This window comes from Ischnura elegans, chromosome 5 (assembly GCF_921293095.1).
Source record: "Ischnura elegans chromosome 5, ioIscEleg1.1, whole genome shotgun sequence".
In the NCBI taxonomy this organism is placed as follows: domain Eukaryota; kingdom Metazoa; phylum Arthropoda; class Insecta; order Odonata; family Coenagrionidae; genus Ischnura; species Ischnura elegans.
In genome coordinates this window covers 3,724,864-3,745,485 of record NC_060250.1, presented here as the reverse complement: position 1 = coordinate 3,745,485, position 20,622 = coordinate 3,724,864, and the positions used below count along the sequence as shown (strand labels likewise).

Below are 20,622 nucleotides of genomic sequence, written 5' to 3'. Positions count from 1 at the left end.
TATCCTGCTGGCGTCTTCAGGTCAGAAGTAGCGACGTATAAAATTTGGCCGTCTTGGCTGGGGATCAGGGGTCGGTTCTGATTGGTTGGATCTCAGGTGGGCTCTGATTGGTCATTGATTTTGAAGACCCTTTTCCATGTGTTGGCTAATGTGTAGTCGTGTTCTCTGTTGCACCTCTCTGGATGCTTAGTGATCTCTATAGCTTCTCGGATTAGCCTGGGATAGTAACGGCTTTCATTACACAAGTCTTAAGGCTTATCGAAATACACAGTGTGGCCATGTTCCGACCACACGTGCTCCGAGACGACGGAACTGCTTCTTCTGCGTGGTACGTACATGTTCCCTTATTCTGGTATTGATAGATCGTCCGGTCTCTCCTATGTAACATTTACCACCGGAGCATTGCAGTTGATACACTCCCTTGTACAGTAAGTGCGAGATCCTCTCCTTCGGCTTATGCAGAAGGTCGCCTGTTTTCTTGCAGCAAGGGAACCTGGTCTTCACATTATATTTGGTCAGAATTCTGGCGATTCTTTCCGTGGCTACTACTACATAGGGACCGGCAGCGTATGCTGCGGGTTTCTCTAGCGACGAATCTTCTGTAGATTTATTTCCTTTGTTGTCACTCCATAAGGTACTTTTTAGGACCTTCTATTACTTGTAGCCATTTCTAAGAAGCGCCTTGGCGAGATGTTCTTTTTCTTTCCGGATGGAGTCTTGGTCCGAAATGGTCTTAGCACGGTGGATCAGAGGTTTCAACAGACCGGCATTCTGAGAGGGATGGTGGTGGGAAGTGGCATGTAGACATGTTGGTGTGGATGTTCTTCCTGTAGATGGAGTGCCCAAAGCTTCCGTCCCTCTTTTTTTCCACCATGACGCCCAGGAAGGGGATACGACCACTCTTTTCTGTCTCCATAGTGAAATGGATGCTGGGATGTTGTCCATTAAGGTTTTCAAGGAACTTGTCTAGATCTTGTCGACTGTGGGGCCAATTGACGAATGTGTCATCCACGTGCCTCAGCCAAAGGGAGGGTTTCTTCACGGCACTGCTGAGGGCTTTTCGTTCAAACTCCTCCATGAAGATATTCGCCACGACCGTCGAGAGAGGGGAACCCATTGCTGATCGCAAAATTTATTATCTCAAACGAAGTAGGAGTTCTTAAAAAAAAATTCGGTGAGGTTGCTGAGGTCCGTGGACAAATCCTCTCCGTCGTGTTTCCTGATGGCTTCCATCGCGTCGTTGATGGAAATGTTGGTGACGAGACATTCTACGTAAAACTGACAAGGTATCATCTCTCGCCACCTTCGTCGATTTCAGTATCTCCATGATGTAGGCGGAATTCTTCACGTGGCAATCTGTGCACCCGGAGAAGGTTAGCGGCGTCTTGACCAGGTATTGAGCCAGCCTGCATGTAGGGGCGCCAGGTGTACTCACAATCGGACGGAGTGGTATTACCTGCTTGTGAATTTTCGGTAGACCGTATAGTCTAGGAGTTATCGCAGCTGAAGGTAGAAGTCTCCGTTTTCTTCCTCTGGGATTTAGGACCATTTAAGACTATAGTTATGCGGTTTTGAACAGTAGTAAACATTTTTTCATGCGAGAAAATATAATATTAGGTGGTCAAAAGCTTGATCAGGTAAAGAGATTCTACTATTTGGGCAGCACATTACGAAAATTTTATGAAAACGGTTATAGCAGTGAAGACGTTAAGGTGAGAATTGCAGTAGCAATGGAGGTGTTCATGAACAGGAAGGAGCTTCTGAGAGGTTCGCAATGCAAGAATTTAAAGAAACGGCTTGCGAAGAGTCTGATCTGGAGTGTAGCGTTTAACAGTGCGGAAACATGGACACTCAGGAAAGATAACGAGAGAGAAGATTGGAAAGACTAGATTCATGTTTAAAGTTCGCTCGGTATTGCATGCAATCCAAAATATATAAGCAGCTGCTCTTAAGAAATACCTAAGCACTAACACGGAAGGTTAAAACCTCGTAAATATCGTTCCATATTCAGCCAAGATCTTGATGCACTTCATAGCGAAGGAAGTTCAGCAAAATATTTCCAAGAATCATACATATTTAGAGAAACCCTATCGATGAAATAAAAATATTGACTGAACTCGGTCTACATCATGCAAGAATAGTCTACATGTGTCTATTTACATGAAGCTTATCTATTTATGTGTGTCAATGTATCAAGCTTCCTTTCATAAAGACCAATCATGATTTTTGCATGTAGAAGTGAGATTAAGATGCAGCTGCAGGTGTATTCCTCGAGTGTGTGAGGATGTGAGTTTTTACATAATTTTCAATCTCCGACTACTTTCGAAATCAGATGAATGAGCCACGGTGATCAGAGACAGAAGCTGAACACAGATATCCAGGAATGTATTGCCACGCACTAGTATGAAGTGCTTAGTCTGTGCATCAGCCGCTGAAAAGTGACCAAGTATTATCGTCTTTGGAGCACTTATTCAGCTACTAAAGTAGTACTCAAGGTAATCCTCACCAAATTTATATATATGGCAATTACACATTTATCAATGGCTAACAATAATGATCAATAAATATCAATTGATTTTAGTGTATTTTTCTCTCTTCGTTGCACACCTTGGATCAAAAAATTATCCATTATCCTGGGGAACAATTTTTAACACATATTCTGTTGTTTTCAATGTTTTAGCAGCTGTATGCTAAAATGCAGCGGCATGCTGATTTCCAAACTGCAGTCAGTTTTCTTCTACCACGTGCAGTTTTTTGTTCATGCCTCGTGTGATTGAGATTACTGCTTGCTAGATTGAGTGTCGTTCAGAAGAGGTCTTGCAGTTTGCTCTGCGATTGGATGACAAAAGCCGTATCATATTGGCGCCGGGTGGCTAACGCCGTAGGGAACCAGCGACTGATGCAGTGAAGTCTAGTTACGCAGAAGAAGTCGATACTATAGTGAGTCTTCCTTTTAAAAAGACTGACATCTTTTTTTAGCAATAACACTGCCAACTAACTATAAACAATACCTGAGGTAATTTTATTCTTTAGAGGCCAAAAGTTATTAAAAACAATTCCCAAATCTAATACAACAAAATGGCTTTTCCTCAGTGTTATAGCAAAAAAAAAGCCCGCCTTTCTACAAGGAAGTCTCACTATAGTATCTAGGTAACTAAATACCATAGTACTAGACTTCCTTCTTGGGGGAAGCTCATGTGTTATGAGGGTTGCATACACGGATACTTTTTGTCAATTTACGTGCATCGGTTAACCATACCTTTTCATAGATTACCAACAAATTTCCTGTATTGACAGATAAGGTAAGACTTCCCTTTACACTCACTTATTGGCATATTTTGTATGACGTACGAGACAGGAAGAGGAATTTCCTCTAGCTTAAAAAGTTGACGTGATAGACTAAAGCTGACGTAATTTTATTCTCCTAAGACCAAAAGTTAGTTTAAAAAAAAGTCACAGATGTAAGACAAAAAATGGCTGCTCCTCAGTGTTATAGCTAAAAAATTGCCAGTCTTTCTAGAATACGTACCACGGGCAATAAAGTAACGCAGAACTCATATACTGTGTCCCGTCGGCAGTGGAGTTCTACTCGATAAAAAAATCCGTTCGTGGTTTGCGATCGAGGCGGATCGGGCAGAGAGTGAAATCGAGGAGCGATGAAAGAATTGGAGGGAAGAAGGAGACAGGCAGCGGTGGAAATGGAGAAAGTAAACATGCAGCCAATGGGAGATAGCGGCTCTCCACGGATTGACAACAACGACATCTATAAACCACGATTTGAGAGTCGGCAAATGCCGATTGGGGGGATGGAGTGAAAGCTGAAGAATCTCGATTGATCTCCATAACATCTGAAGAGTACTAGGAGGAATATGAAAAATTTGCAAATGATATTTTAAGTTGTTCAGTAAATTATTTCAATAATTACATAGCCCTTGTATTGACTAAACATTTGGAAAAATTGTGTCTTTCTCAGTGCTGGCAGGAGGACGAATAGACGCCGTCAGATTTGGATCCTTCAACATTTCTAGCGAAGTCAGTCACCACTTTAAACATTAAATCACGCATACGCACGTGTGGAAGCTTTTTTTTTATCATTTTTTGCCTAAACTCCTTTTCAAATTATTAATTTTCTCCCATTAACAGAAGAATTAAAGGAATAATTGCGATAAACAAAAATATCTTCCTTGGAAGCAAAGGAACGAGAACACTCTGAGAAGAATCTGTTGAATCCATCGATCAACTATGAGGGCGATGGCAGAATACGTCATCGAAAATCCCGAAAACAGCATTACCTGGTTGGAATCCCAAGAAACCTTCACATTATCAATCCCATCACATATCGATGCAAGGGTAATACATATATATACGTATTTCAGAGGAAACAAAAAGATAAACGTTGTAAAACCATTCTGGTGACACATGCAAAAAATCACCATGAGTAATCAAAGTGTTTTGAAACATGGTGAGGGAAGATCACCTCTTTGATTGAAACGAAAAAATAGAAGGCGAAAAAGCCAGAGTGGCGCGCCTCCTACATTTTCTGTTTTGGCCTGATTTGCGAAAACAGGCTACGAGAAAGCACCACATTCTTTCACTGAGTCCATTTCGTGTCTCTTCCAACGGAAATGTTGTAATCAATCTAATTTAAAAGTAAAAATGTAAAAGCCACATATCCAATGAACGACCTTCACGAGGAACCATGAATATGGCAATGCATAATGACGTTGGATAACTGGTTGAAACTGATTCCTGCCTTTGAATCGTGGAATGCCGGTGAACTCAGATTCCAGAGAAGAAGCAGTTATTGCAGGAGGCGATGCGTAAATATTATTTATTATTTTATTATTATTTCGTCTTTATTTTTCAAGCAAATTTAGGACAGCATTGTCCTCTCTTACAATTAACTTGATTACCAATCACAAACATTATTTATAGAGACAAATGTGAAGAAAGTGACCACTGTTCTAAAGCCATATTCACTCCCCCGCGACGCGACATGTATGGCAATCCGTCAACATTTTCTGCCTGCACCAGCAACATTGTAAACAGTCCAATTCAAAGTCCACTCAATCGTGCCATGTGGAATTAATGAAAATGTTATAACTGTAAAGGGAGCAAACGTCTCGCGTAGGCAAGATATGTTTGTACAATCCCAGGCGTTACCATAGCAGCGAGTGCAGGGTGGTTTTCATAGATTTATAGTCAACATTGCGGGAATTTTGTTCTCTAGTTAAATTTATTCCACGCAGCATCATACATGAAAATATTTTCTCGTACTTCGGGCACTGATTATTCTTCCCAGTCCGAGATCAACCCTGACGGAAGAGCAATGCATGTTTTAAGTTCGCTCGGTATCTCCACTTGATGAAGGGAGTATGGCCTTTTGTTTTTATTTAGACGGAACGGCAATTATATCTCCATAAATTCGAGCAATCGTTCTCGCCGTACTCTAATATGTAATGGCGCCGCTTACTCTAAAACAGTAACTGCATTTCATATCAAATTACGGCACTTCCGGTCAAATGGATGCAAACTTTGTGAATATATCTTACAGTGATTTCTGTTCACCTTTCGATCAAATAATAATAATATCCATCGTAATGTGACAAGACATTTAATGAGACATGTGAGCACTCTAGATTTTGATTTCACTTCCTAGCCTTCGTTCTGGAAACATCAGGTAAAATGTTGGAAGGAAGGAAATTTGTCTCCTTCAAGGAAGTCTTCACGGACCAATAATGTTTTCAATCTGCCAGCATGATATTCGTGAACAATGAAAGCCTGATGAGAGACTATTTGCGGATGACTGAATCATTTATCGGAAAAGAGAGAATCATATGGGCTAAAAAGCTGTATAGGACGATGTGAACAAATTGAAAAATTGGGCATCATCAAATGAAATGTAGTTCAACGTGAAAAATTCACTTTCACCAGTTTAAGTCACAAAACTAATACAGAAAGTAGGATCTATGCGTACTCGAGTAAATCTAATCCTAAATCTAACAGCTGCCAATATTTCGGTGTCTACCCTAATATAGTATAAGATTGAGGGTTGAACGTGGAGATCATAAAAAAATAAATGCGCTGAATTGCGTGATATGAAAAGTGAAAGGGAGCAGCAAGTAGACATGGCTCATAAAGCACTGGCTCGCTCAATCCTTAGAGAGCCTGCTGCAATTACAAGAACCCCAAATAAGGCAGGCATATAGGAAAGATGGCGAAGGCGCGAAGAAAAGCGTTTTTTTAGTGCTGAGTATGAGATGAGAGGGTGTGTGGAATAGGTGACCTTAGGGGTCGACTGTTTGGGATGTTCAGCGTGGAAGAAACACGGCCACAAGTTGTGTGGAAAAGAGCGAAAACAATCGAGATCTCTCAAAAAAATCTATCTATAAAACATCGTGCCCGAAAATCGCTAACTGGGCTTCGCATGATCTACTTTTCCTGAATCCATGTTGAGCGCTCATTAACAAGTTTTGAGCGTCTAGGTGTTTCATTCATGAGCTGGATATGATGTGTTCAAGGGATTTTCATGAGATGGACGTTAAATATATCGGTCTATAATTAGGTGGCTGTTCCTTGTCTCCACTTTTGAATATTGGCGTTACGTTAGCGATTTTCCAGTCATTAGGTACTTCGTGTTGCTTGATGGATTTACTGAATATTAACTGCAAGTAATGGGCAATTTCTGAGGCTAGTTCTCTAATTACGCGAGAAGGGATTTCGTCTGGACCAGGCCATTTATTTGGACTGAGCGATTTCAATATATTTTCTATTCCGTGCGTACTAATGTCAATAGGCGGCATCTTTCGTATGCAGAGATTGTCAACGGTCTTGGATGAGTTCTCAGAAGGCTCGGTGAACACGCTCTTGAAGTAGGAATTTCATAAATTGGCTTTATCGTAACTGCTTGTCATCACATCTCCATTGTCGTTTTTCAGCGAACATACGGTAGATCGTTTATCTTGAACTTCCCTAGCATATGACTAAAATGCTTTTGGGTTTACCCGTAAGTTCTCTAAAAGTATTTTTGTCATAAAATTCGCGAATGCATGCCTGAACGTGTCCTTCGTGGTAGCTTTAGACAATTTATGTTTCTTAATTCTCTCTCGCGTTCATTAGCGGATAAATCCGTGCTGACTTTTTCATTTTAATATGGCACACTATGTCGCCACAATGATTTTCTCACTTCCGCGTCATACCATCTCGGTACGCCATCTTCTGTACTATTTGAACAGGGATGTAACTATTTATTCCCGAAGTTACGAGCAAAAGAAAAGCTTTCCAAGCACCCTCTGCATTTAACTTTAATATTGATTCTTGAAACGCGGGGAAAGCATTTTTCATGTGACTCTTAAACCCATCAGAATCAGCTCTTTTAAAAATGATAACTTTCCGTTATTTTTTTAAATTTTCAGCGGTATTTAGAGAAAACTTTGCAATTGCTACCCTAAGGTTACTTATTCCTTCGACGCTGCTCGCGTTTATTACCTGATGAGGTATATTTGTCGCTAATAAATCAAGAATAATATATACTCCTGTGTTAGGTGCGGATGCTATTTGAAACAATGAATTTGATGTAAAAGTGTGTAATAGCATCTCGCAAATCAATTTATCCCTCCCACCAGGAATGAAGCTATACGTTTCCCAAAATGTAGGAGGTACGTTGAAATCTCCACCTACAATCAAGTTTCTTTCAATCTGTCCGTAATAAATCACTATATACGCATCAACGTGCAGATAGTTCCCGCAGCATGCGAATGGTAACTACAATTGCCCATACTCATAAACTATTATTCCACGGAAGACACATACATTGGCATTAATGTTCCACTCAATTTTCACAATCACGTGAATTCTTTTCTATCGTGAGATCCGCTTCCCCAAAATAAATACTCCTCTACAGTCGCAAATTAAGGATATTGTGGCAGAGAATCTATTCCATAATTTCAATTCCTCCAACTCCAATTCCCTTTCGCCAGAGTAAGTTCGGAGGTCGAGATTCACGTTGGTATCTTAAACATGAGGCAAAAAGAAAATCTGCTTGAAATGTCCGCAAAAGATTTAACCTTAAGTATTAGATTCGATGGGTTAGACATATCCAAGCTAAATTTCTGATTGTTTCAGGTACACCACTGTGTTCATCATATCAATCATTAACAAATCTTCCTGCTCACGACTGCATTCCATCTATATTCGAGCCACTCCTTTTTCATTTGAGTCCAAAACACTGCTGCGGCGTACTCTAGATGATGTCTCCCGAGACAATAATCACGTCGTCATTCCACTGTTTCATCGCATTCTCCAAGAATTAATTGAATCAATCTTAATTTACGATTTACCTGCCCGCAAATTTCCTAATTTTGCTTTCCCTTAAGAATAGTCCTGGGAGTGAGGCACTCTTAAAGAATATGGCGACTCCGCATTTAATAAATTTTCTCGATTAACTGATTATTTTGAGACATTCTTTATTTTTAGGGAAATTCATTCATTCACGATTCCAAGAATCCATCTATGATAGTTGCCATGTGACTGATTCAACTTTTCTGTATATTGGCGCAGGAAATAAGGATAATGCACGGTAAAAACGTTTAAGAAAATTTTGCGAGCTACGATTTGAATTTAAATTTATTTAGTGGTTGCCTAAACGCTATTAAACAATCACATGCGAAGAAGATATAATTGGAAATCACCAGGAGACAAATGAACATTTCAACTGTATTATATTTTAGTGAAGCAGAGGTTTAGAAGCCATATATAGGACTGAAAAGCTATCCGGGGAGTGATATCGACAGTAATCATTATCAAGTGATGATGAAATGCCATCTATAATTCAAGAAATTAAAGAAATCAACGAAGAACGCATGGAAATTAGAAAAAGCTTAAAGAGCCAAAAGTTAAACACGCACTTCAAGAAGTAGTAGAGAGCAAGATAGGATTAGATGAGACTGAGAAATCAGCGGAGAATAAATCCTCCTGGATAAATATCAAGAGTGGGGATCAGGAAGCGGCTAGAGAAGTTCTAGGGAGAAGAAACTGTGTTAAGAAATAGCCAAGGATCACGGATGAAGTCCTAGACCTTATTGAAGATCGGAGAAAGTATAAAAATGAGAATAATGAGAAAGGACAGGCTTCCTGCAAGAGAGTAAAGAACGAGATTTGCCGCATAGGGAGGAAAGCCAGAGAAGCGTGGATGAGGAACATATGTGAGGAAAAGCAAAATAACCTCGTACAAGGAAAAGTGGAAGCGGCCTATAGAATATTTAGGAATCATTTCAAGGAACGAAGCACAAGATGCAATACAATAAGGGACAAGTATGGAAATATTCTAATTGAAAACGAGGACAAAGCAGAGAGATGGAAGGAATACCTGGAGGAATGATACAATGGATGCAAACTTATGCACTCAACAGGAGATTTACCTAGTGACTTCGAGAAGAACATCATCATTCCCATACCGTAAAAGAAGAGAGCAGAGAAGTGCAAAGACTTTAGGACCAGAGGAAGCCTGACGACACATGCGTCGAAGATTCTGACAAGAATCATTTACAGGAGAATAGAACGAAGAGCAGAAGAATTCCTGGATGAGGACCAATTCGGTATTTGGAAAAGCAAGGGCACTAGAGAAGCAATTTTGGAACTTAGGCTGCTCATGGATAAGAGAATGGAGAAAAACAAACCGAATTTCATGGCTTTTGTCGATTTAGAGAAGGCATTTGATAACGTGGAATGGCATTCAATGCTTATGTAAATGCGGACCCAACGGTGCAGAAGCAAGAATAAGAAAAGGGGTGAGGCAAGGGTGTGGACTTTTCCCCATCATTTATAATATTTAAATGGAGAAAGCCATCAATGAAACCAAGAAAAATGTTTTGGGTCTCCATATCCACCGAGAAAAAAATTAGTATACAGCGATATTATTACGACATAGCACTCATCATAGGTCGAGACAGAGAAGGGTTTGAAGAAGACGATAAATATGGAAAGGACAATGGTCATCCGAAAATCAGCAAAAAGAGGACCAATATATTAGTCTGCAGCAAAAGAGTAAACGCTATGACCAACATTGACCTAGGAAAGCATAAGCTAGAAGAGGTGATAGAGTTTTGATACCTGGGAAGCCGAATTACCAACAATGAACGAAGCAAGAAAGTCGGCATGATGGCGTGATGAAGACAATCGTTGAAGGACGGGTGGAAGGGAAGAAGGGCAAGGGACGGCCCCGAATATGAGTTACACAGGACAATGAGTTATAAAAGGTGTAAAAGAGAAGAAATACGTCACTATAAAAAGGCTAGCGGATAGGAGAGAGGAATGGAGAGCTGCGTCAAACCAATCTTAGGATTGTTGACTAATGATGATGATGCAATGCGACCAATAGTGACCGTAATACGTCATATCAGATGGAGTACATAACCGGGCGTCGTCCTTGTTAAGGTAAGGCCATCCAACATCCAATATGCACTACTGGTAGGAGCAAATACATTAAATAGGCCTCTTCCATAATTACTCATTGCCTGGAATCTGATTATCAAGCCAACCTCAGGTTTGCGCAAATCAAAATTCGAATGAGACCATTAATATACACCAAAATGACATATTACACTTCATAAATTAGCTATCTCGGCTGAAGATCATCCAGAGTCAAAATACATTCATTTCATTTGAAGACCTTATTAGGACTTGTTTATGCAACTAAGCAAACAACATGAAAACTCAACTGTGAAGTATTCCAGTGGGTATATGACAAAGGGTGGATCCAGGATTTTCTGGAGGGGGAGGGTACAATGGTCGTGAATCCGCATCAGGGTGCGAAGATGGCCTTACCTCGTATTTTCGACGACAGCTGCCGAGAGGAGACGAGGTGGAACACCCGAGAAAGAGAATAAAATCTACACGGGATGACGATGCGAACAAACAAGAGTAGAGCGGGCCGCGCATTAAACACATTCCCTATCCATTCATTCTTCACATCACCACGAACACATACACGCACGCTGATTGGAGGGTCGTCGCCTTGGCAATTTCGTAAACAAGGCGCCGTAAGAGCACAATCACCCGGAAGAGGAGCTAAACGAGGAACACAAAGAACAGTGAACACATTGAAGCACTCATAGATCCACCCTGATGAAGTAGCACTGGCTGACGAGCGATTGGTAGATATGAGAGACGAAGCACACAGCGCAATAGAGTAGAGAGCAGGCACACCTGTCGACTCACACGAGGCGACTGCGGAGACACACGAGGCCCCGCAGCGAGCGTTGGAGGGGGTGGCAGAGTGACGTAATAAAAGAGGAGAGGAAAGGGGTGGGGTGGGGTGAACGCTGGGTGGTCCCTCCCCCTCTCACTGCAAGATGGCCTTTGACGCACAAACAACAGAACTGGATATTCCGCTACAACACACACCCGCTACGGAAGAATCGAACTCATAATTTACGGTGTCGCATATTTTCTGGTTTCATAAGAACGAGCGCTCACCCCCAATTACGCCCCAATGCGTCTCAACCACGCTCCTGAGTAATTATTTGAGATGGATGCAGGGCCGGAACTAGGAGTTTTGTCAGGGGGGGGCGAAGATCAGTGTCCTGCCCCCTCCCCCACCACTGAAATACAATATTATCCGTAAGCTATTTTTGGAGATGCCCTTCACCTCTTCCAAATTTAAATTATTCAGTATTGAGATTAACAGTGTATATGATTGCCAATTCTTTCGCTATCATTTTAGAACATTTGTTTGCATTTCTATAATTAAAACTCCATCAAAAATCCAGACTTGCTTTTGTTGTCCAAGACCCGTCATGACTTTTTATCTGAGAACTCAGACGGTAGCTCATTAAAGCTTGCTAAGTATTTACCCTCTATAACGGCCTCAGATGGAGCAAAATCTCTGCAAGACTTCAAGAAAGTCCTTGAAGGTTCAGGAGGGCCAAATCTACTGCTAGATCTTTTTTTTTCAAGAACCCATGGACATGATCGATCATTTTCCACTAATAATGCCAAAAACACCTTTCTCGAGAACTCAAGTCTTCCAAAGTTTTTCAAAAGGGAGCAGAGAGAAAGCCTCACTCATAGTTCGGGGTGCTGAGAGATCATGGCTTTTAAGATCCTCCGTTGCCTGCACAATTTTACCTTGAACACAGCTTCGACCACATCTAATACATATTTAAAAACATTTGTGTTGCTTTCAGGTTCCAACGTCGGAAATATTTTCGGAAAACTTCCCATCATGGGGTTGAAGCCGCAAAGAAAGAATAAGCCCATAAAAAGTTCTCAGCCTCAATGGCAGCACTGGCCGCAACCCTCCGACTAAATCAAGGGAGCACAGGGGGAAATGTGTTTGATCGTTCTCTTCAACTAATCTGAACTGAACTCCTTTATACCTACCCACAGTACTTTCCCCACCACCTAACCATATCCCGCAGTGATTCTCAATGGTTAGTAAATTTTTACAATGGACTCGGAATAATCGTACACTTTTCAACTTTCAAAGATGTATTTTTTACAATAAAAGCTTTATTTTAACAGATAACGTACAAATTTTTATAAATAATTTTTAGGAAAATTCGTTTATAGGAGAACAGTTGAAAGGGATGAGAGGTATTGACGCAAAAATAATCAACGTCAGTGTTTGCCTCGATTGAAGCGTGTCAATTGGAAGGTCCCACTTTGCTTCAACACCGCTATTCTTTCAAGGGAGAGAAGTCGATCTCATTTCGTCGTGGGCGAGGCCTCCCCCTTACTACGTACGAATGAGAGGTGGCATGCCACAGCACCAAATAATGTTTTTGGTTTTCGGGAGTGGACGCGCGTCGTTTTTCAATAGGTTGGTTTCCTATTATTTTTTTATTGCCCAAATCGAAAGATTATTACTCCTGGAGTACGCATTTCACGCTCTTAGATTTTCACGCGCGAAAACGCGACGGCTAAGTAGGAATGATGGGAAAGGTCCGTATGACGTATATCTGGTTCCAGCTGTCGTCATGTTAGGTGACCTTGAGGCGAGGCTGAGCGCTGATACGACGCGACGCAGGATGCTAGCAGATAGCAGAGTACCCTGCTAGCCGGTAGCGCTTGCCTTAAATAAGGATTATTAATACCTTATCAAACAAAGGAAACTTTCCGACCTTAGGCAATTTTAATAGGTAATTATTAAGAAATCTTTCCCTGAGCTCTGTGCGTCATGCATGCATTAGTAATCTCAAATGATGTAAAACTCCTATCTACTGGTATAGAAACTAGGTCCCTGTGACGTCACGCGGAGTGGCATCACATGAGCGCCAATCTGGCCTTTTTCAAATGAGGTTAAAATTGACCGTTGCCATTCGTCTAAACTGGGATTTCTAAAACCAAATAATTTGTATATTATGAATACACTAATGGTGGGTAACGAATAGCAATCAATGCACTTCGTTTTCTTTGATAAAGGAAACTACTCTATTGAATTCATACTTTGTAACCTGGAGTTATTCTTCCCCTGAGCCACGGCTCAACTTCCCCATTCCACCTGACGATTTGGAGTCTGCATGGCTCCGAGCGCTACATGGATTCATTCATTCAGATCATTCATTCCGGCGGAACGGTCCTTCTGTATTCTCACGTGAGCCGTTGGCTTCGTCGATCCGTCATTCACTGCTCCTGTCTTTGACCTGGAAGCAAACTGTAAAGGCCGTATTACACGGTACACGGAATTGCGCAGTCTGACGTACGTGTGAAGGCGCAATCAAAATTGCGTCGTGTAAAGCGTTGAATTGCTAGAACACATGCGAGAATGCGTGGACGCGAGAGGGCAAAATAGCCCCTGTTCTAATTTCGTTCATGCATTCGCGCAATTCCACGCCATTTTAGAAATTAATGCAGCTCTAACCTGCGCAATTCCGTGTACCGTGTAAAACGGCCTTAAGTGACCCGCCCTGGCAGTTCGGGACCATTCGATTCCGCTCACAATCAGTCGTAGAAACTGTCGTCCGGTTGTTTGTCTCTGGGCGAATCCCGTACAAACGAGCACTCGCTCACCGTCGTCGTTGCGCCTCTTTCCCTTCAATTTGCAAATTCATTGACATTTGGCTTTGAATGATAAGAATAAATGCTGTTTCACAATTCATTAGAAGGCTAATTCTTAAGCAACTGCTATCGTATTACTTAATTTGTAGATTGAATGAATGAAATTAGATTATCTTCACGATGATGAATAAGTATTGCATGCTGCCGACCTGAAAATAATGCGCGCCAATCGATATTACCATTATTGTTACATTTCCTTGCCATAACGTGACTAGGATATTTTTTATAAAGATTATGTAGTCTTGTTGCAGCTATAAAATAATTTTTCAAAGGTATTTCTGGGATTACTCGTTTAGATTCCTTTGAAACTCTGCGGTTGTTATGTACCTTGTTGCGTGACCGACGGGAAACGATAGCAACGATAAATTGCGATTTTCAAAAATGTGAAACAATGGGTACTTTCTTAAGATTTTCTCTCACGTTCAACATCTGGCAAGTCCCTATTCAGTGTCCAGCATTTATCTGATAACATGTTGCTGAATTTTCTTTCCTGCCATTTTCCATGTTTTCTTGGTGGAAACGCTTACTGCATTCATCACTAACAGCACCGAGGTTTGCTGGAAAAAATTAAAGGTGAGAGTTGAGAAAGTGAACTTTAAAAAATCATATTGCAACCTATTTTGTTGGTACGATTTAATTAAATCAGCCACCAGATCGCGATAATTTTCAGCCATGATATTTTCTATAAAATGTTCAAATACATTTTTGAACTCAATTTCTGTTGAAATTCGAAATACTTCAGCAATTCCCTCATCTGGGGCCCAATAGAAATTATTTCTTTTATCTTTGCATCACTGACTTTAGGGAGTTTTTGTTTCAAATAAGTAAAACCGGCACCTTTTTTTGTAAGTACATGAATTTCATAAAATGTTCAAAAATCCCTCATTTAATATATATTTCGGATCCAGGAATGAGTGCTTTACGTCCCGAGCAAGTACCTAATGTTTCTTCCTGTCTCTGATATCCCACTCGCAGATGAAGCAACAACATTTCGGGTAGCCAAGCTGTTAGCCTAGTAAAATTGCAATTACTTACAAGTCGCCACAAATTTTCCACTTTTTCCATTTTTTATTGTGAATTTTTTCTTATAGTAACTGCATATTCTCGTAAGATTCTTTTATGTTAGTTCCATTATTGAAGGGAGCTTTAAAATAACCTTGGAGAAATAAATGAACGAATGCCAATCATTTGTGTTGAATTCAAAATGAAGAGCATCCATAGAGAGGACATCATTGCAAAAAGTAAAGCTGTTTTATTGAGAAAAAAACTAATTTAAATTCGTCATGGTGAGATGGATACATATAAATTTTCGTATTTGGATCTAGAAATTTCCAACCCTTTAATCATGATCCTAAGATTTCACTCTGCCTTTTGGACAAATTTAAATCGCGCACTAGATCTTTTAAATCCTCTTTCTTTGTAAAATAAGGCCAATCAGATGTACTCGGTCCAAAATTTGGGTCCTACTAGTTTCCGAATCCTTCACTCTCACGTTCTTGATATCTTTCTGAATCTTCACTAGATTAGCATAGTCCATTGGTTCGGAACTTCTAATTTTTCAGAGTGAGTAATCGGTAGTATCGCTGATTCCAAGTTGTTTGGATATTTCACAACGTATTCTGGCTTCAAAGTAATTTATTTAATTTTTAAAACAAAAATAACGACTTTAAAATGATTCTTAAGATCCCACCAAATCATGGGGAGATTCCTGCAGGGGCGCCCCATCCCTTGTAACGGCGGGGAGTGAAGCCAGGGGGGCGTGGCCAAATTGCGCATTTACCCATGTTGTCGTGCCCCGTTATGACACAGAGTCTTACGAGGCAACGACCAATTTTTGCTCTTTACTCATAAAATAATGACTTTGAGCATTTTTCGCGAAAGTTGCGATGAAATTAAATAGTAATACATTCCATAGTAATGAATTAATTTATGCTGGATTGGAGCCGTTGTTACCCACAGGAAGACAATTAAAAACGGACAATGAAGTGTTCAATCAAACATATTTGACTCAATCTTACTCGAAAAACAATGGCTGGAAATTGGAAAATTGCATTAATATGAAGTTTCTGAATCTTAATCCGGAAATGAGAGATCGATCAAATATGCTGCTATGCAACCGTCGTTTCTTCAATAAATGGGACGAGAAAATTCTTATGACGTTTTTTCTCTCAGTCCAACCGGTAACAAGCATTACACAGGTGCCACACATCACATTGGGAGCCCATCCTTTGCATTGGTGAACAAACAGAGTCAAAATAAATCTCATAATACTGTCTCAAAAAGGGAGTAATTTTCAACCTTTGAGCCTTAAAAGAAATTTCACCGCACACGAACTAAAAGTCATTTGGATGGTTAACGTACTATCATAGACTGATGAAAGCTAAGCCACTTCTCAGAGATTACTATGTAATAAGTTGTAATTTTCTGCGAGCAATGAAATTCTCAAACCATCTTCAGAGAAAAAAACAAACGTCTTCACGCTCCGTATAGTTGGTCACATACTGATGTGAAGTGGCAGCTGATTCAGCATTGCTTTGAAAAAATGATACGATAGTGCAAATTAAAACATGTTTTGACAGGATAGGAAGGCGTGATCTCGTAGGACAACATGTTTTGGCTGGAAAGTTTTATTTTCAACTTCTCATGCTATCAAGATATTTAAATGAATTAAATTATAACTTTCGTGAAAGCACAATCATACATTCAGCTGTCCATAGAAAATGAAACGATAGAAAGAATATTAGCACAGATTCGGATTCAGTGCGAAAAATACATCTAAGATCACCCAACAATGTCTCTAGAACAAAATCTATGTTGACTAGTGTAATTATTGACGCCAGTGGACACAAAAAGTTGCATAGAAACAGTAAAAAAAAAGTTTCGTCATGCAATCTGGTTCATTGGCTTTCTGGATGCTGTCCGTAGTATGAGCGAAATGATCATGGAATATGCTTACATTTAACCTTTCACGCGCCATGGATCTCGAAATTACAAAGCGGCAGTTAAAACACCTTCCCGGAAATTGTAACCATACGAACGGTTTAACGGCATAGTATTGGCCAACTTTTCATAAATTCCATCTTAACTTGCGTTGTAAGACGATTTTTGTGAGTCGTGCTTCTTCCACCACGGAGTTTCTTCTCTTTCCTTCATCTCGGGGCATGAGTGTGATTTCAGTATGAATACAGGAAGCTTATAAAGCAAGTAATCATTGCTTAAATCATCGTTATTGTACATTTCTATTGTGAAGGTCACCTATTTAATTACATTTGATGTATTGCACATTCCAATTGTAACATGGTATATTGAATCTGTTTGTAATACATTTAAAGCTATTGCCACGTCATTGACTATACTACTAATGGCTTAAAAGATTATGCCGATGTGAATTGATCTCATAATGATCGCAGTACTCATAAAGTTGCCAACGGACGAAAATTTGTGCTGACAGTTACCTAATTATGAATTCATTTTCATTAGTAAATATCCATTTGATATTAAATGAAATACATCAAGAGTACGATAAAAGGCAACTCCATTCTTCATTTCGGAAGCCATGTGTCATTGAAGACAGCTGATAACTTCGTAATTAACTTTTTTCGAAGCCTCAAACAAAAAATACAACAGCCACAAAGCAAAAAATACATTTTATAATACGAATGAGGGAAAAAAGACAATGTGCATGGTTAATCTTGCGGTGAGAAAAAAGGGGTTTATAGTTGACCACAGGCGGAATTTCAACCACATAACTCGTCAGAGAGGGAATTTTCAGATTTAAAGTAGAAACCTCTCCTTTGTCATGATAATCCTTCCCATCTGGAGTCGCCCACGAGAGGGAGCTCAGAGGATGACTCAGATCCAGAGAGGAAAAAAAAACATTTCTCCTTCTTACGTGAGCCTTTGTGAGATTGCAGGGATTGGGAGTGGAATGAAAAAAGCCATGTTCAAAGCAGTTGCAGACCGCGAGGGTGGAGTACGTCTAGGCGGCAGAAATCACGCGTCCAAAAACTCCTGTCATCGTTACGCGCGGAGTTGATTTTCTCTTAAAGCATTCATCGCTGACTTCATGTCTATATATTATCAATTTCGTGTACATTAATCAGGAATAACAACGGAACAACTGTGAGAATAAAGATATTTCAACACTTGTTATCCTAAGAAGTCTACATACGCACTGTTTTTCAGTGAATAGATTCACTATTGATTTAACATATAACATTCCAGGCAAATATTCAGGCGTGCAAATGTACAAGTGAATTCATTGTGCAGTTATTTACGAAAGGACATAGCAATGTTGACGTCAAAATGTGGATTATTGAAGATAAATAACTTTTAAACTTAAATTCACCTTGGTATATTTGACCAATCTAAGGGGAGACCTATACTTGTCAAAATGGTCTGTCATCTTGACTAAACTACAGTGCTTGTTAACTGGTTGTTGGTAACTACTGGTATAATGTGCCTGCTGATCTCACTGTGCATCAAGGTCAACCTGTAAAAGTTGAAAAGAATCTGCGAATGCATTCAATATTAAGCATGCTAAAGATGACGAAAAGCAAATAGTGGAAATGTTTTATGGAAACCCTAGGGCATTAAAAATAAAAATAAAGTAAATTCTACTGATATGAAAGCACCTGAACGAAGTGATTCAAATGCTTGTGGGATCAGCGGATTAATAATTTACTTTAGAAATGTTCTAGGGCTACATACCAAGCTAGATACACTTCGTTGATAGCTAATTACTTACTCCTTCTCTTGATAGTATTATTTAACTATATACCACCTACATCTGGGCATTCCAGCCAGTGACCTTGGATTGGAAAATTTTGTTATTTACAGAAGAGATAGACAGAACATATTGATGCTAAATCTGGTGGGTGAGTTCTAATTGCTGTCAAGCAATATATAACGTCTTACCTAACTCAGGAGTCTGTTCAGCATAAATTACTAAGATACTTAGCATTAAAAAGTTGCACACCAATGAGCTTTTATGATAAAAAAACCTTATCGTGGTGGAGAGGTTTGAGTGCCCCAATGACCCGGAGAGCTATGCTGGCGGGAGCGTATGCTCGTGGTAGAGTCACCCAAGCCAGACAGGTCGAAGGGTAGGGCACTGACTAAGTGTAGCCCACTGGTGTTCCAGGTTGGGGGTTGTGCGACAGGCCGGTAACCTGTCCATGTAAAACTTTCTTTAACTTACAAGCATCACAGAGAGCCTCGGAAAAGGGTAGGATTCAATAAATTCACCTGGTCAGCCAGGGGTCACCGATCCCTAATTGATTACATAATTTTAAATCGATAATTAGCCTCAAGGATAACAGATACACAAAAACCATTCAAATTTAGCGCTATATTTCAATGTCCCTTCAAAAATTTTGTTCTTAAAATTAAAAACGATAACATTTTCATTAAGGAAACAAAACTTGGTTTAATTCATGGTGCTAAAGTATGTAATTTATTCAATGCACGAACACTTAAATAATCTCTCAGGTATCCACGTGACTTAGCTGAACAGACTTCACAGCGAAATTGTACATATTTCATTCCCCTGTAAATAGGCTTAGACGAAATCGGAATATGTCACCAGCGAATATTCGTGCTGAAAATAGATTATCAGCCATTAAGAGAGATTTATATCCACAGAAATTTATTTACTGTTGACATATCTAAATGAATATGAAATCTAATTCTTAACGCTAATTATCAATTTAGTTAAAACTGGAAGATACTATATACTTTTTACATTACTACTTCTGTAAGCAACGTATTTAGAAGGTTAGTTGATCTTAATTAAAAACAAACGTCCCGCAAGTGGTTCCAGCTTGTCCCTCCAGGCGTGGAATCAACCATCCCACTGCCTAGCCACTCGGCGAGGGTGGAATGCAACGCGGATGCCCACACGAGAAGATATCACGGGATTTGGCAGGATGCTAGGCCGCTGAGGCCACGGGAGAAAACAGCCATAAGGATTGTATTTTTAAAAGTTACACCGCCATCTTAGGAAACATTCAGCTCAATAAAGACCACGAATTGATGATAAAATGCTGTACCGAATATTACTCTGACTCTATACACTTTGAGCTAAAGTAGACGATTAGGCTGGGAATCGCAAATTGCAGATCCAAACATTAGTCTACGTGACGACAAACATTAACTTAAGTTGTGACTACGTAAGTTTTCGCGGTGGCGAGGTTCATATGTTTCCATTATACCAGTGCAACCGCATCGGTTGTTGGTTTAAGACAACAGTTTCGCTGGCACTGCTGACAGCGTCTTCAGGTCGAAGATGCCGGTCCACGATTCTCGTCCTCCTTACATACGGGCTCAGTCCCGTCAGTTGTGGCTGCTGCTCTCTCATTGGCGCGTTTGATAAGTCTCTTCCAATTGCAATCCAAATGGCAGCCATCATCCCTATTGGAAGTGTCCGTCCGGGCTATCTCAATTGATTAACGGTTTAGTCTAGAATAATATCTGCCTTCTTTTATTATTATCCTGGCTTCGTCGAATTTAATTTCATGTCCCGGAGTCCAGGCATGTTCTGATAAGGCCGAAAACTGGAATTTC

At 40.1% G+C, this 20,622-nt stretch overlaps 2 protein-coding genes across 2 annotated transcripts in view; both read right to left on the bottom strand.

Annotated features, from left to right (window-relative positions):
- Nucleotides 1-10,872, bottom strand: part of LOC124158432 (putative polypeptide N-acetylgalactosaminyltransferase 9) — a 488,889-nt gene extending 478,017 nt beyond the window's left edge. The window contains exon 1 of the mRNA XM_046533517.1: nt 10,825-10,872. The gene's annotated coding sequence lies outside the window, so the exon portion shown is untranslated. The remainder of the gene's footprint in view (nt 1-10,824) is intronic.
- On the bottom strand, nt 734-1,117 carry LOC124159597. The gene has a single exon (XM_046535521.1). It carries the CDS (start codon nt 1,115-1,117, stop codon nt 734-736), a length of 384 nt encoding a protein of 127 aa, XP_046391477.1.
- Nucleotides 10,873-20,622: the final 9,750 nt, after the last annotated feature.